At 42.7% G+C, this 16,758-nt stretch overlaps 1 protein-coding gene and 1 pseudogene across 2 annotated transcripts; both read left to right on the top strand.

Moving 5' to 3' along the window:
• Positions 1-3,571: 3,571 nt before the first annotated feature.
• Positions 3,572-7,453, top strand: LOC110509038 (angiopoietin-related protein 3). Of its 2 annotated transcripts, none has more exons than XM_021589981.2 (7): positions 3,572-4,184; positions 4,524-4,628; positions 5,171-5,294; positions 5,466-5,579; positions 5,902-5,997; positions 6,121-6,393; positions 6,607-7,453. In XM_021589981.2, exons 1-7 carry the CDS (start codon positions 3,669-3,671, stop codon positions 6,822-6,824), a joined length of 1,446 nt encoding a protein of 481 aa, XP_021445656.1. In that variant the 5' UTR covers positions 3,572-3,668; the 3' UTR covers positions 6,825-7,453. The 2 variants fall into 2 exon arrangements, with proteins under 2 accessions (XP_021445656.1, XP_021445655.1); XM_021589980.2 differs by having other exon boundaries at positions 3,573-4,184; positions 4,524-4,634.
• A 3,506-nt stretch (positions 7,454-10,959) lies between these two features.
• Positions 10,960-15,628, top strand: LOC110508228 (annotated as a pseudogene).
• The last annotated feature ends 1,130 nt before the right edge of the window (positions 15,629-16,758 follow it).

Raw genomic sequence — 16,758 nt, 5'->3', positions numbered from 1 at the left:
GTACAGTAGCAGTATTTGCTGTATCAATATCCTATTTTCTATTTTAAACTGGGTGGTGGGAGCCCTGAATGCTGATTGGCTGACAGGCGTGGTATATGGGATCGTATGCCATGGGTATGACAAAACATGTATTTTTACTGCTGTAATTACGTTGGTAACCAGTTTATAACAGCAATAAGGCACCTCAGGGGGTTTGTGGTATATGGCCAATATACCACGGCTAAGGGCTGTGTCCAAGCACTCGCCGTTGCGTCGTGCTATGAATAGTCCTTAGCCGTGGTATATTGGCCATATACCACACCTCCTCGGGCCTTATTGCTGAAGAGTAGAACCAGCCCAGGATGTAATCTAAGCGGTGTAAACTTTTATTTTTCTGCAGATGATTGCATGAATTAACTTACTATACACAATAGAGATGTATGACCTCACTGATGTTTTAATCAGCTGTTGGAGCTGGAGTTTTTCAAGGGAGTGTGATTTAATTCCTAAATTTACAAGAATTTCAGCGGAATTGATCGCTCTCTGGCATATACAGTCAATTCAGAACGTATTCAGACCCCTTCCCCTTTTATAAAATGATGTTGAGTTATAAAATACATAAAACATCTCATCAATCTACACACAATATCCCAAAATGAAAAAGCAAAATTAGGTTTTTAGACATTTTTGCAAATGTATTAACAATTAAAAAAACTGTAATAGCTTATTTACACAAGTACTCAAACTGTTTGCTATGAGACTCAAAATTGAGCTCAGCTGCATCCTGTTTCCATTAATTATCCTTGAGATGTTTTACAACTTGATTGGAGTCCATCTGTGGGAAATTCAATTGATTTGACATGATTAGGAAAGGCACACAGAGCAAAAACCAAGCCAATTGTCCGTAGAGCTCAGAGACAGGATTGTGTCAAGGCACAGATCTGGGGAAGGCTACCAAAACATTTCTGCAGAATTGAAGGTCTCTAAGAACACACTTGCCTCCATCATTCTTAAATGGAAGACTTTTGGAACCAGCAAGACTCTTCCTAGAGCTGGCAGCCCAGCTCAATTGGGCAATTGGGGGAGAAGGGCCTTGGTAAGGGAGGGGCTAAGAACTCGATTGTCACTCTGACAGAGCTCCAGAGTTTCTCTGTGGAGATGGGAGAACCTTTCAGAAGGACAACTATCTCTGCAGCCCTCTACCATTCAGGCCTTTATGATAGAGGGGCCAGACGGAAGGAAGCCAGTCCTCAGGAAAGGAATATGACAGCCCGCTTGGAGGACTCTCAGATTATGAGAAACAAGACTCTCTGTTCTGATGAAACCAAGTTTGAATTCTTTGGCCTTAATGCCAAGCGTCACATCTGGAGGAAACCTGGCACCATCCCTTACGGTGAAGCATGGTGGTGGCAGCATCATGCTGTGGGAATGTTTTTCAGCAGCAGGGACTGGGAGACTAGTCAGGATCGAGGGAAAGATGAATGGAGCATAAAGAGATCCTTGATAACAACCTGCTCCAGAGTGCTCAGTACCTCAGACTGGCGCGAAGGTTCACCCTCCAACAGCACAACGACCCTAAGCACACAGCCAAGACAAAGCAGGAGTAGCTTCAGGACAAGGCTCTGAATGTCCTTGAGTGGCCCAGCCAGAGCCCGGACTTGAACCTGATCGAACCTCTCTGGAGAGACCTGAAAATAGCTGTGCAGCGACGCTCCCCATACAACCTGACAGAGCTTCAGAGGATCTGTAGAGAAGAATGGGAGAAACTCCCCAAATATAGCTATGCTAAGCTTGTAGCGTCACAGCCAAGAAGACTCGAGGCTGTAATCGCTGCCAAAGGTGATTCAACAAAGTACTGAGTAAAGGGTCTGAATACTAATGTAAATGTGATATTTCTGTTTTTTCTTTGTCATTATGGGGTATTATGTGTAAATTGATGAGAAGAATAAGGCTGTAACGCAACAAAATGTGGAAAAAGTCACTTTCCAAATGCACCCTTATTGCTTGCAAGTACACTAAATATACAAAAGTATGTGGACATCCCTTCAAATTATTTCAGCAACACCCGTTGCTGACGGGTGTATAAAATCGAGCACACAGCCATGCAATCTCCATAGACAAACATCAGTAAGAGAATGGCCTAACTGAAGAGCTCAGTGACTTTCAACGTGGCACCATCATAGGATGCCACTTTTCCAACAAGTCAGTTCGTCAAATTTCTGCCCTGTTAGAGCTGCCCCGGGCAACTGTAAGTGCTATTATTCTGAAGTGGTGTTGTCTAGGAGCAACAACGGCTCAGTCGCAAAGTGGTAGGCCACACAAGCTGACAGAATGGGACTGGCAATTCCTGAAGCGTGTAGCGCATAAAAATTGTCTCCTCGGTTGCAACTCTCACTACAGAGTTCCAAACCACCTCTGGAAACAAAGTCAGCACATAACTGTTTGTCTGGAGATTTACGAAATGGGTTTCCATGGCTGAGAAGCCGCACACAAGCCTAAGATCACCATCCGCAATGCCAAGCGTCGGCTGGAGTGGTGTAAAGCTTGCCGCCATTGGACGATGATCCAACTTTCAAAACAAGTCCTTTCTGGCTAGCCACATAAGTCAACTAGCTAGCTAAGTAGCTGTTTTGCATTCTAGCACATTCACTAATTTGTTTGTAAACAAATTAGTTAGCTACCACATGTGCTTGTCAAAACTGTCAACAGAGTAGCTAGCACGGAACAAGATATGCCAAATAACAGTCTAAAAACCACTTGAGGGAAAATAAATCAGATTTGACAGTTCGCATGGCGAACAGACACAAGTCGCATGGCCAGGAATCAGAGGTCGTTTGAAATGGGGCTTGAAATATCTTATTCCATCTGCTTTTTGGCTGTTCAGACTGCAGGAAAAAGAACAGATTCGAATACGATATTTAACCCCCCCCCCCCAAAAGAAATGTGTTACTTCAAACTGCCAATTTGAACAAGGCTTTAGAATCACTGTACTGCACTTCTGTAGCTTAATTTCCTGCAACTCACCCAAAGTAAATGTTATGAATGTCTATTTCAAAATGTTAAAAAATAAACTCCAATCAGATATAATAATTATACACAGTGGTTGTTGATTATTGTGTGCCCTGTTCAAGTCTAAATACATTTGGACTTGGAACTTTATTCCATTTTTTTTTGCTTAAGATGCTTTCTGAGAACCAACAAGAACATCTTATTTGGTCTTCCATGACGATTCCCCGACTGGCACACGGATGTGGCAGTTTTGAAATTGGCATCGATGGTACCAGACTGGTACCAATTTTGGAATTGGCATTCTTGTACCAGACTGGCACACCAGTGTGTTTTGAACTGAACATTCCGATTGAATGCATCACACACAGCTGCCCACTCAGTTATTTTCTTTTGAATTTCAGAATAGAACACTGAAATAATAGTCAGACTCCAGTCATTTCAAACAGAGTCTACTCATGAAGGAGTTAAGCTCTTTGTAAATTGGACTCGTGAACGCTGCATCCATATATGTAGAGATAAAATCAGTTGAGTAAGTTAATAATCAACCTCATCCCAGGCAGCCTATATAGTTTACTAGCTCTGTGTCCTGTGGTGTCTTTTCAAGGGAAGAGGGGACTGAAGCGGCTGGCCAGCTCACTACCAACACCTTGAAGGTCTCAAGACAGAAAAAAAAACACATAATGAAGCTAACGCTAACCTTTCTGTTCGTTCTTGTGGCTTCCTGGCCCCTGGTCCTCTGCGCCAAGGAGGAGCCCATGTCCAAAGATTCTCCTCTACCTCAGGTTCCCGCCGTTGAAACTCGCTCCCGCTTCGCCGCTCTGGATGACGTGCGCCTCCTGGCCAACGGTCTCCTCCAGCTCGGCCACAGCCTCAGGGACTTCGTCCATAAGACCAAGAGCCAGATAAACGACATCTTCCAGAAACTCAACATCTTCGACAGCTCCTTCAACCAGCTCTCCGTGCTGGCCAGCGAGATCAAGGGGGAAGAGGAGGAGCTGAAGAAAACCACAGTGGTGCTCAAGGCCAACAACGAAGAGATACGGAATCTGTCGCTGGAGATCAATTCAAAAGTGGAGAGCATCCTGCAGGAGCGTAGCCAGCTTCGGAGCAAGGTGGGAGGGCTGGAGGTGAAGCTGAGCAGCCTGTCTCAGGGCCTGGTCCCCGCCGAGCAGCTGGCTGAGATCAACTCACTGAAGGTGAGCCACCCCAAACCTGACCTTAACCCATGGGGGGGGGGGGCATAGTGTTAAAGATTAAGATTCTCCCAATACTCACTGCAATATCCATGTATAATACTGACGTGGTAAGATACCAAGGACAAGGTAAGGTTTATGGGGAAATTTGACAGGGTTTTCAGTCACTTCATCCAACCTCAAGAAGATACATTGACCAAAGTCACCTTTGAACCTTTGGTTCTAGTGATTAGCTTACTCCCTAACACCACTTTAGTACCAGATAGAACTGTTGAACCCTATAAGGATAAATAGTCATGTCTGGAGAAATGACCCATCCCTGTCCCGTCATGTGTCCCACAGGATGTGATCCACACCCAGGAGAGGAGCATCAGTGAGCTGCTGAAGGCTGTGAGAGAGCAGAGCGACCAGCTCGACCACCAGAGGAGCAAGATGAAAACTCTGGAGGTGAAGGTAGTTAATTGTACAACATGTAGCTTGAGCCTTACAGTCTTACAACCATGAGAACAGGCAAATTACTTCATTTTTTTATGTTCAATCCATTATAGTAACGATAATTATTTGGATGTATATATCACCAGATGCTCAAGGTGCTTTACATTATATGTGTGAAACTCACTTCATCTACTGTGATTATTCAGCAGGTTGACGTTTTTTGTCATGAATCTTGTCCTGGAGGTAGAACCGAGCGATTTCTGCTAGATGGGCCAGCTGCAAAGTTAAAATTGTCTATAGTGTAAAAAAAATAATTGAGGTTAGAGTTAGGTTTAAAATCAGACTTGATGACTTTGTGGCTCTGCCAGCTAGTGACCACTCTGCAGAGCTGCCTCCAGAACAAGATTCATGACTAAAAATGCTAACCTGCGATTATTCACCTCATCTACCAGGATTATTTGTGTGTACGCTTCAAACCTATTAAAACGACAAGTGTGCAGAGTGACAGAAATGACTGCTTGTGCCGTAACAACACTATTCCTTCTCATTTTCAGCTCACCTACAACCCTTTCATGCAAGAGACCATTGAGAAACCATCTGACAACTTCCAGTCTGCCACACCCACCCTCGCTGGGTATTTGACCAACACCTCCACCAATGGCAGTTTGGACATGACGGGTAAGGTGCTTTAAAAGGGTCATGATCTCTTTGTTTATTTGTATTCCCATTAGCCGCTACTCTTTCAGGGTCCCTACAAAACACAAGGTCCACACTAAAACACAATGTTTGAGGAACAACAGGTTTCAGCAAGGTGCTGCTGATAGACTGTAAAATATGGTTGTGTCACAGATCTCTCATCAGACTGCAGTGAGCTATTCAACAAGGGCGAGAGAGCCAGTGGAGTGTACGCCATCAAGCCTAACCAATCTGAGCCCTTCATGGTCTACTGTGACATGGGTGAAGGTAAGACAGACGAGTAGCACCAATGCTCCATTGAATGCTGCTGAGGGGAGGACGGCTCATAATAATGGCTGGAATGGAGTGGAATGAAGGGAATGGAGTGTAATGGAGGGAATGGAGGGAATGGAGTGGAATGGAGTGGAATGGAGGGAATGGAGTGGAATGGAGGGAATGGAGGGAATGGACTGGTATCAAACACGTGAAAACCATGTTTTTGATACCATTCCATTTTCACCATTCCAGCCATTCGTATGAGCTGAAACATTTGTGTATTAATGTAGATTTATTGATTTGAAGTTAAGCATTTCTTCTTTCCTTTCTGCAGATGGAGGCGCTACTGTCATCCAAAGAAGGAAGGATGGGTCGATGAATTTCCATCAGAATTGGGAGAAATATGAAAACGGATTTGGAGACTTTCAAGGTGAGTGATCAAGTTGTGAGGTGTAATGTGTACTTCCCATGACCAGTGAACCAGACCAGTCACCTGCCTGGGTATGTGTGTACAACTTCAGCACTGAGCCTTATTGATTTGTCTGTGTCACAGGAGAGTTCTGGCTGGGCCTGAGGAAGATCCACTCCCTCGCTAGTCAAGGTGACACTTTCCTGAACATCCAACTGGAGGACTGGAAAAGGGGCAAGCGCTTCATTGAGTACAACTTCTCTCTGGATGGACCCGAGGCCCACTATAGAATCCACCTCTCACAGGCGTCCGGAAATCTGCCTGACGCAATGAGCAACCACACCGGTATGATGTTCTCCACCAAGGACCAGGACAATGACAAACTTGAAGACTCACACTGTGCCTATACCTACACAGGTAAAGTGGTGGGGAGTGAGGAGTGGGGAGGATGTTATAGGATTTTATGGATGCATGGTTTATCGTAGGGCTCAAGTACAGGGTTTGTTTGAATGAAATGATTTAATTTCCTCTAATTTATGAAGCATACTATTTAATGGAACATTAGATTGAATGCAGATTGCTATTGTTCACACCAGCATCCAGTTGAACTAATCCGATGGGTTTTTGCAGGCGGCTGGTGGTTCAACGCTTGCGGAGACACCAATCTGAACGGGAAATATATCCACGTGAGACCCAAGGGACGGTCAGAGCGTAGGAGGGGAATCCACTGGAAGCCAACCCGAGGGGCCTCCTACTTCCTCCGATCCACCCAGATCTCCATTCGCTCCACCCCTGCCACTACCTTCGCTTCAACCTCCTCAGAGACAGGCAACTTCAGCTCAGAATGAACACCAGACATTTGGCGAAAATATGTGATAAGTCTCTGACAACGAGGCCTTAAGGAGATTTAGGAGGTCAGTTTAGTGAGTCTCTTCTGTCGACTGCACAGTCGGACCAAGTTGATTGAATAGGACTCTGAATCTGTGTCTCTAAACCACAGTTTGCCTTATAGCTAGTCTGAAAAGGATTCACTTCTCCTCTTCGGTATTAAAGGCTTTGGGACACAAGGAACCAAATTAATTGTCTAACATTTTTATACTCAGTTCAGCGTTCTAATTTTAGGGTGAAATTGTTCGACAAATCCTCGTTATTATTACATGCACTTGAGGAATCCTCTGTGTAACTGTAATTCAGACTGTATTAATGGTGGATGGTAGTCATACCTGAGATCTGCACACAAACCTCATAAATATGCAAAACGTACATCATTCTTTCATGTGAACATTTGAGTTGAGCGTGCAGATCTTACTGTAAGTCTGGATACAACCAGGTATGAAGTGATGAGGAGCTGAATGGACAGCACACAGGCATCCACCTGAATAACAGCAGTTATCACCACTTACTGAGTCACATTGACTCTCAGCACATATGTACTGTAAATAGTGTATTTTTAAAAAATAAAGCATATTTATGACTACTGGTGTGGTTCTGAATAATTATCCTCGAAAGACTACAACAGTCGGTAGGTAACATGACAGTCCAAATAAACAAATAATTTGATTTCTAGCCAGCTCTATAGCCATGTTCCAAAAAGGTCTATCTGTAGCTATTAATAACTATACCTGTAAATATAAAGTATTACAGTATACAGTAGTATTACTACTCAATCAAAATGTTCTTGAATGGACTTACCCTCCCATAGCCTCTGATATCATGATCGGCAGAATAAGTTTAGCCTGGGCACCAGTCTGACTTCGTGTCATGTTTCACAATGACATGAGTACAAGGAGTGGGATGTTAGCTAAACAGACTGGTACCCAGGCTAAAACAAGTTGGTTCCTTTACGTCAACTGAGGGATGGCCTTTAGTGAGGGTACGACAACATGGTGAGTGTCTGACAGGTACCTTTTGGTTTCCCTCTGTTCAGCCTTGACCTGAAGAACATCACGTGTCTCACTGACCTCTGATGCAATCAGACCTACAAATAATTATTTTCTTAAATCAGGCTAATGAGTGGACATGATGTAACAGTAGTGCACTACAGCACTAGTAGTTTTCCCCAAAAAAAGTGCACTTGGACATCAAAGCAGCTTTCAACTGAGTTGTGGCTAGAAATATTGTTTAGTCTGACTGGAAGGTCACAAGAAACGTTGAAAGGCTTAAGGTAGGTCAAGACGTTCATAACGTTTGGGAATTATGCACAAGCCTCTCAAAACAGACCACATTAGCCCCAGGAGGCAGCATTGTATTCTACTCTCTGAGAAGTTGACCCTTCACACTGCTCTGCGATAGTATTACCAGCTTCTAAACCCAGAGGAGCAACACTGCGAGACTTACAGGAACGCTTGGGAAGCAGACTCGGCAGACCATACCCGGGTTTGGGGTTTGAGAAGTCAATGAGAAGTGAACCTTTTTTCCGTTGTTGTTAATTTTCTCAAACTCTAAAGGCACAACCTAGATTTGCGCCAATGTCTTAAAGTAGCTAAACATATTACTCCAACCTTATGAAAGTGACAAACAGCCACGTTTTCATTTTCGTTAAAATAACGACTTTATATCGAACGAGTGCCTTTCATTTAACGACTTGTACATGCGCACGTCGGCGCAAGACGACCGTTAGACCTGACTAAGTGTTTCTGTGCATGAGCTTAGCCAACGTCACCATGACATCACATACAAGCGTGATCGGGGATTTCTATTGGAAAAGCAGTTTCTGCCGAACTTCATACTGTACTGCCTTTGGTATTACCATCACAAATCAACACTGACCCTGAATCAGTGCTTAGGGTCTCTCTTACTGGAGACAACAGCCCTGACAGTGATCCCCCTGCACATGTGTGAACTAAGGAGCGTCTTCAGTTACCATCTGCCTGTACACACATACTAGTCTCCATGGTTATTTTTGGACCCATAGCCTCCCCCTACCAGCCCGTGAAATACTGGGCGTGCCTAAGACTTTTCCCTCCCGTAAACCCTGTAGTATATTTCATGTGTTTCTACCACAGTGACTGTAGTATAATTCATGTGACTGTAGTATAATTCATGTGACTGTAGTATATTTCATGCGACTGTAGTATATTTCATGTGACTGTAGTATATTTCATGTGACTGTAGTATATTTCATGTGTTTCTACCACAATGACTGTAGTATATTTCATGTGACTAGTATATTTCATGTGACTGTAGTATAATTCATGTGACTGTAGTATATTTCATGCGACTGTAGTATATTTCATGTGACTGTAGTATAATTCATGTGACTGTAGTATATTTCATGCGACTGTAGTATATTTCATGCGACTGTAGTATATTTCATGTGACTGTAGTATATTTCATGTGACTGTAGTATATTTCATGTGTTTCTACCACAATGACTGTAGTATATTTCATGTGACTGTAGTATATTTCATGTGTTTCTACCACAATGACTGTAGTATATTTCATGTGACTGTAGTATATTTCATGTGACTGTAGTATATTTCATGCGACTGTAGTATATTTCATGTGACTGTAGTATATTTCATGTGTTTCTACCACAATGACTGTAGTATATTTCATGTGACTGTAGTATATTTAATGTGACTGTAGTATATTTCATGCGACTGTAGTATATTTCATGCGACTGTAGTATATTTCATGTGACTGTAGTATATTTCATGCGACTGTAGTATATGTCATGTGACTGTAGTATATTTCATGCGACTGTAGTATATTTCATGCGACTGTAGTATATTTCATGTGACTGTAGTATATTTCATGTGTTTCTACCACAATGACTGTAGTATATTTCATGCGACTGTAGTATATTTCATGTGACTGTAGTATATTTCATGCGACTGTAGTATATTTCATGCGACTGTAGTATATTTCATGTGTTTCTACCACAATGACTGTAGTATATTTCATGTGACTGTAGTATATTTCATGCGACTGTAGTATATTTCATGCGACTGTAGTATATTTCATGTGACTGTAGTATATTTCATGTGTTTCTACCACAATGACTGTAGTATATTTCATGCGACTGTAGTATATTTCATGTGACTGTAGTATATTTCATGTGACTGTAGTATATTTCATGTGACTGTAGTATATTTCATGTGACTGTAGTATATTTCATGCGACTGTAGTATATGTCATGTGACTGTAGTATATTTCATGTGACTGTAGTATAATTCATGTGACTGTAGTATATTTCATGTGACTGTAGTATATTTCATGCGACTGTAGTATATGTCATGTGACTGTAGTATATTTCATGTGACTGTAGTATATTTCATGCGACTGTAGTATATTTCATGCGACTGTAGTATATTTCATGTGACTGTAGTATATTTCATGTGACTGTAGTATATTTCATGTGACTGTAGTATATTTCATGTGACTGTAGTATATTTCATGTGACTGTAGTATATTTCATGTGACTGTAGTATATTTCATGCGACTGTAGTATATTTCATGCGACTGTAGTATATTTCATGTGACTGTAGTATATTTCATGCGACTGTAGTATATTTCATGCGACTGTAGTATATTTCATGTGACTGTAGTATATTTCATGTGTTTCTACCACAATGACTGTAGTATATTTCATGTGACTGTAGTATATTTCATGTGTTTCTACCACAATGACTGTAGTATATTTCATGTGACTGTAGTATATTTCATGTGTTTTTACCACAATGACTGTAGTATATTTCATGTGACTGTAGTATATTTCATGTGTTTCTACCACAATGACTGTAGTATATTTCATGTGACTGTAGTATATTTCATGCGACTGTAGTATATTTCATGTGTTTCTACCACAATGACTGTAGTATACTTCGGTTGGCTAAGTATAACCACCAGCAACCATAGCCTATGGATTTCTCATGTTAAAATCCAGAAGTGAACATTGAATAAAATGCAATCTAACCCATCCACATTAAGTCATGAAATGTGTATAACTCCAAGCCATAGTGGCTTTTTTCAATAGCTAAAATGTGTGACCACAACAGAGATACTAACCTGAAAGACCTGTCATCTTGGCAGGTTGGTCAGCTCTTGATGGGTCATCACGGGATCATATCCACGCAGGCGGTTTCCTGGGTGATCAGGAAGTACAAGGCCATCGGCGGTATCATCCTCACTGCCAGTCACAACCCCCGGGGGATCCAATGGAGACTTTGGCATCAAGTTCAACACTGCTAATGGAGATACTGTAACTAGAGAACAGGGACCAGTGGGAAAGGTTGTTAGCCAAGTGCATTACAAGATAAGATAGAGACATTTCCCACAAGTATCTCAGTGATGCAGATCTGACACTTTGATACAATGGCATTCTAGATCAATAATTGGTGACTTCAGCAGCACAATTGAATAGACTAGAGCAGCACAATTGAATAGACTAGAGCAGCACAATTGAATAGACTAGAGCAGCACAATTGAATAGACTAGAGCAGCACAATTGAATAGACTAGAGCAGCACAATTAAGATCAACACAAATGAGTGTCCTTGTGTAACAACATGAAGTCATGCTTTTGTTTGAACCAACCTAGGCCCAGGAGGCAGTCACTAACAAAATATCCCTGATCAGTAGATCCATAGAGGAGTACGCCATGTGCCCAGAACTCCGTGTAGACTTGGCTACCCCGGGCAAACAGATGTTTGACCTGGAGAACAAGTTTAAACCCTTCACAGGTGAGCACAAACACATCGCTCACATCAACCTGACAAGAGTTCTGGAGAAATAAACAGGTACCTGATGTTTGAATAGAAGGAAATAAACGGAATTCCTTGTTGGCAGTTTTAGAGTAGGTGTAACAGTATAACTTTAGACCGTTCCCTCGCGCATACCCGGGCACGAACCAGGGACCCTCTGCACACATCAACAACTGACACCCACGAAGCATCGTTACCCATCGCTCCACAAAAGCCGCGGCCCTTGCAGAGCAAAGGGGGAACCACTACTTCAAGGTCTCAGAGCAAGTGACGTCGTCGATTGAAAGGCTATTTAGCGCCGCACCACCGCTAACTAAGCTAGCCGTTTCACATCCGTTACACATGCAATAGAAAAAACGTCACTTACACACTTAGGCTAGATCTCAATACAACCTGCACTATAGAAAAACGAATAAAAACATTACAAGTTTGCAGTGCCAGATCAATGTGACTTTTTTTTAAACAGCATAGGTTCTGGTTTTGATTGAATCTGGCCACAGAACATGGCCTCTGTGTTTATTCTTTCAACTGTTTCCCTACTTGGATCCCTGAGGATCTTTGTCTTCTCACAGTGGAGATAGTGGACTCGGCAGAGTCTTATGCCAACATGCCGAGGAACATCTTTCACTTTGCTGCACTGAAGGAGCTGTTGTCTGGCGAGAACCACATCAAGATCCGTCTAGAACGCCATGCATGGAGGTTAGGAATCTAGTGTGCCAGACAGTGCCAGACCTTCCAGCTACAACGTGTAGTTGGAGTATCTGCAGTATTTAGAGAGGCACTCGTCTGGCTTTGCAACATTAGGAGGTAAGAAGAAGGCTGCTCTATTCCGATGTACAGTACAGAACATATAGTTATACCGTTTCTATAAGTGCAGATGTTGATATCCATCTAATGTCACACAGTGCCACCGTAAAGATGAGAGGAGCCTAGTTGAGAGTTCAGCTGTTGTTTCCAACTGTCTGTTACATGATCCGGTCTCTCAGGAGAGAGGTGAGGATGGGGTTACACAAACTGTCTGCTACGGAAAAATCCAGCTAGGAAAAAATGTATAACTCAAGCTGTTCCTAGAACCATATCACAGGACCTCCCCTGTGATAACATTTACCAGACAAGCTTATCCAAAGCAATTAGGGTTAAGCGCTTTTCTCAAGGGAACATTGACAGATTTTCACCTGGTCAGCTCAGGGATGTGAACCAGTGACCTTTTGGTTATTAGCACAAAATTCTTAACCACTAGGCTATCTGCTGCCCCACTTTCAGTTGTCTATTCATATTTCTCAATAATATCTCTCATTTTTGGTTTACCAAATGTCTCCATCTATGAAACCCTCAAAGTCTAAGGCCGGTTTCACCCTAAACCTCACTCCCTTTCCAATAACCCAGTTTCTCTGAACTTCTCTCTCAAAGACTGAGAGATTTCTCTAATTATAGTCTCTTTCAACAGTCCCAGTGGGGCACTGGAGAGTTCTCCAAATCAAATGATTGAATTATTCTTTAATCCTGTCCCTTAATACCTCTGCCCATGGACCGCATGTCACTTGTCCCATCAACCTGTTCATCATTAAACTTGACTATCCTTCCTTCCTTCCTTCCTTCCTTCCTTCCTTCCTTCCTTCCTTCCTTCCTTCCTTCCTTCCTTTCCTCTGTTTAATCATCAGAGGTAGGTCCCAATGTGAGGAGCTGGGCTGGGCTCCCCTGCTAAATGTGCCATTAAGTATGTCCCCCTGGAAGACTTTGGGGGTCAGCACCCTGATACTAACCTCACCTATGCAGCCGACCTGGCTGAGGCCATGAGGGGTGGCCAGCACCATTTTGGAGCTGCCTTTGATGGTGACGGGGTGGGTGTTCAATCAACAAATAATTTAACGGTCCTTTTAATAGAGGCTACGCGCGCAGCATGCCAACCAGCCCTGGACAACTAACACCTCGGCATTATCCAATGAGAAAATTAGCCATTGACCATTACTACATCTCATCCTGTCTCAAAAAATAACAAACAAGTGGACACTGTAAGGTTTACATGTACAGAATGATCAGAAACCGTAATCATGTAAGATCACCAAAAAAAAACGAAATGACTATATCCCCATCTCATAGTGTGGCCAGAGCGATAAAGATTTAACTCTACGAGACCCCACGGGGTGGAAGTTCTTTGGCAACCTGATGGATGCAGGCAAATGGAGAAGAGAGTTTCGGGCACAGGTAGCTCATCAGTAACTCCAAATGTCAGGAACTAGTTACAAGAAGAGGTGGCTAACACAGCGAGAACCTCAACCAAACCTACACTGTATCTATCATGTCAGATGCTGACCATATCTGTGAGACGGATGGACTTTGGGCCACGCTGGCGTGGCTGTCCATCCTGGCAGAGAGGAAGCAGAGTGTGGATGACATCATGAAGGACCACTGGCAGAAGTTGGGCAGGAAAAGTCTTTACCAGGTGAGCAATGGACAGTGTGAATCACAGTAAGGACCTCTGGTGATCAAAGCATATCATTGCAAAGAACTTATTTCTGAATGGTCACAAGACTTTCTCGGGGCCAGGGAGTTGTCGTTAAGGCAGGCTAAGTGCTGAAGTCTGAGTGAAACCTTGAGTTGTATAACAAGCTGAAAATGAAGTCAAAGAGACACTATGCAAAGTGCCTTGCAGTCAATAGCCTGTTCCTTCTTGAACAAATTACAAAAGGAGTTGGGCTGCAGAAACAAAAGAGGCAGCCAAAGCTCCTGGTTGTATCTTCTGCTGTGCTGTCTTGGGCAGGTATGACTGTGAGGAAGTCCACCTGGATGCGGCCGTTCAGATGATGGAGGATCTGGAGCTGACTATGCTGGAGAAGGCAAGTCAGTTAAGAACAGATTCTTATTTTCAATGACGGCCTAGGAACCGTGGGTTAACTGCCTGTTCAGGGGCAGAACGACAGATTTGTACCTTGTCAGCTTGGGGATTTGAACTGGCAACTTTCCGGTTACTAGTCCAACGCTCTAACCACTAGGCTACCCTGCCGCCCTTATAAGGGCCGGAAAGCCGGAAAGTTGCCAGTTCGGGGGAGCTGACAAGGTACAAATCTGTCGTTCTGCCCCTGAACAGGCAGTTAACCCACGGTTCCTAGGCCGTCATTGAAAATAAGAATCTGTTCTTAACTGACTTGCCTAGTTAAATAAAGGTAAAATAAAATAAGCCGCAGGTTCGCAGTGGGCGAGAAGCTCTATCAGGTGGAGAGGGCCTTCATAGGCCAGAGGTTCGCAGTTGGGTGAGAAGCTCTATCAGGTGGAGAGGGCCGACAACTTTGAACACACTGACCCCGTAGACAGGCACGTCTCCAGAAACCAGCTGGGGAATGGGGGGTGGCTGTTTTGGTGTGCTCACAGAACTGGACATGCTATAAGTTACTTTGGACTTATATAATATAAGAATGACATCATCTTCTGTAGCTAGTGTAGGAGTCTCCAATACTTTAAAAAATGAACTTTATTAACTGGCTAATCTTGTCTCTCTATTGGGTTAAACGCAGAAGACACATTTCAGTTGAATACATTCAGTTGGACAACTGACAAGGTATCCCCCTTTCCCTATCTGCAGGGCTTGAGGATAATATTCACAGATGGCTCACGAGTCATCTACAGGCTCAGTGGAACAGGGAGTATGGGGGGAAACAGTGAAACAGTTTGGGTCTACATCGACAGCAACAAGACAGACCCCCAACAAGATCTTCCAGGATCCACATCAGACAAAGGATGATTCAGAGATTAGATCTCACTGAACAAACTGTGGTGTTTCTGAGACTATCATCATAGAACATGAGCATGTAGCTACATACTAGTGCATAACCTATGTCTGTGTGTGTGTATGTGTGCCCCCCCCTAACCATAGCCCTGAAGTTCTCACAGCTTCATGAGAGGACAGGCCGCACACACGATTGTCCCCTGCCACCCCCTGCCCCCTCCTAATAAAATACTCAAAACTACACTTTCTTTCCCCCATCCTATCTTCAATTAGATGACCCTTTTACCCTCTATCAAAAGCGTCTTTGTGCGATATTGCATCTTTGTGTGATATAGCATCTTTGTGCGATATTGCATCTTTGTGCGATATAGCATCTTTGTGCGATATAGCATCTTTGTGCGATATTGCATCTTTGTGCGATATTGTATCTTTGTGCGATATTGTATCTTTGTGCGATATTGCATCTTTGTGCGATATAGCCCAACTCAAAACACTCACCACTCAGATTCACATTGAGCAAGAGTGTACTGTACCAAAAATAAAACATGATCAACTTCTTATTTAGTTGTTGTCCTTAGTCAAATCCCACAAGGTATAAATAATGGAGTCTTTCATAAATGGGTAGCCTAATGAGTAACCTAAATAATTATATAATCAAAATGAAACAAGTGAAAAATGCATCCCAAACAGGAAAACGTATAAATTCGGTGTTCATATAATGTGATTTAAAAGGCAAACTGCAGTTCAAACATCGACGCGCCAACCCGACGACCTTTTTTTTAGGTAAATGGCTTAGGGATGGAGACGGAGAACCACTCTCAAATTCATAGACAGAGCTACAGATGTAGCAATATGATCAAAATTATAGTTTAAGTTATATGTGAAGCTATACAGTGTGTTTACAATTACGATGTCTATAAACAATGAAGTAAAACAAGGTTATGTTTTGGATTCTGATGGGGTTAGACAGTTGAACTAATGGCAGGAGGCATTAATAAGTTCTATTCTTCAAGAATCAATGGTTGAATATCATTCATTTAAGTCAAAACATGGATGTAGCAATCGCAGATTGCCCCCTTTAATACGGTGATTGTTATAGCGACACGAGAAGCAAGTGAAATTGGCTCCATACAAAGCTGTTCTTCCCACCAAATTGACCGACATGTTGCTTGACAACAGCTTCAAAACATTACACGACCTTGCTCCATTGTTCTCTTGGAAAACAGTATGTCTATGCGTTGCGCCAGTGTAATATTTTATCATTTCAGACTATGAAAGCATGCGTTTGTTCTATGAAATATTCGCACATACAGTTGTCAAATTGTGAAGGACCGAGTGAAATCCAATGATGCAC

The sequence above is a fragment of the Oncorhynchus mykiss genome, chromosome 28 (assembly GCF_013265735.2).
Source record: "Oncorhynchus mykiss isolate Arlee chromosome 28, USDA_OmykA_1.1, whole genome shotgun sequence".
Taxonomy (NCBI): Eukaryota; Metazoa; Chordata; class Actinopteri; order Salmoniformes; family Salmonidae; genus Oncorhynchus; species Oncorhynchus mykiss.
This window is presented reverse-complemented; position numbering and strand designations above follow the sequence as displayed.

Excerpts from the sequence above, each read along its gene's own strand:
- LOC110509038 (XM_021589980.2), top strand. The coding sequence starts at position 3,669 with ATGAAGCTAACGCTAACCTTTCTGTTCGTTCTTGTGGCTTCCTGGCCC. Across the intron at positions 4,185-4,523 it reads CTGAGATCAACTCACTGAAG|GATGTGATCCACACCCAGGA; the intron begins GTGAGCCACCCC and ends TGTGTCCCACAG. Across the intron at positions 5,295-5,465 it reads TGGCAGTTTGGACATGACGG|ATCTCTCATCAGACTGCAGT; the intron begins GTAAGGTGCTTT and ends GTTGTGTCACAG.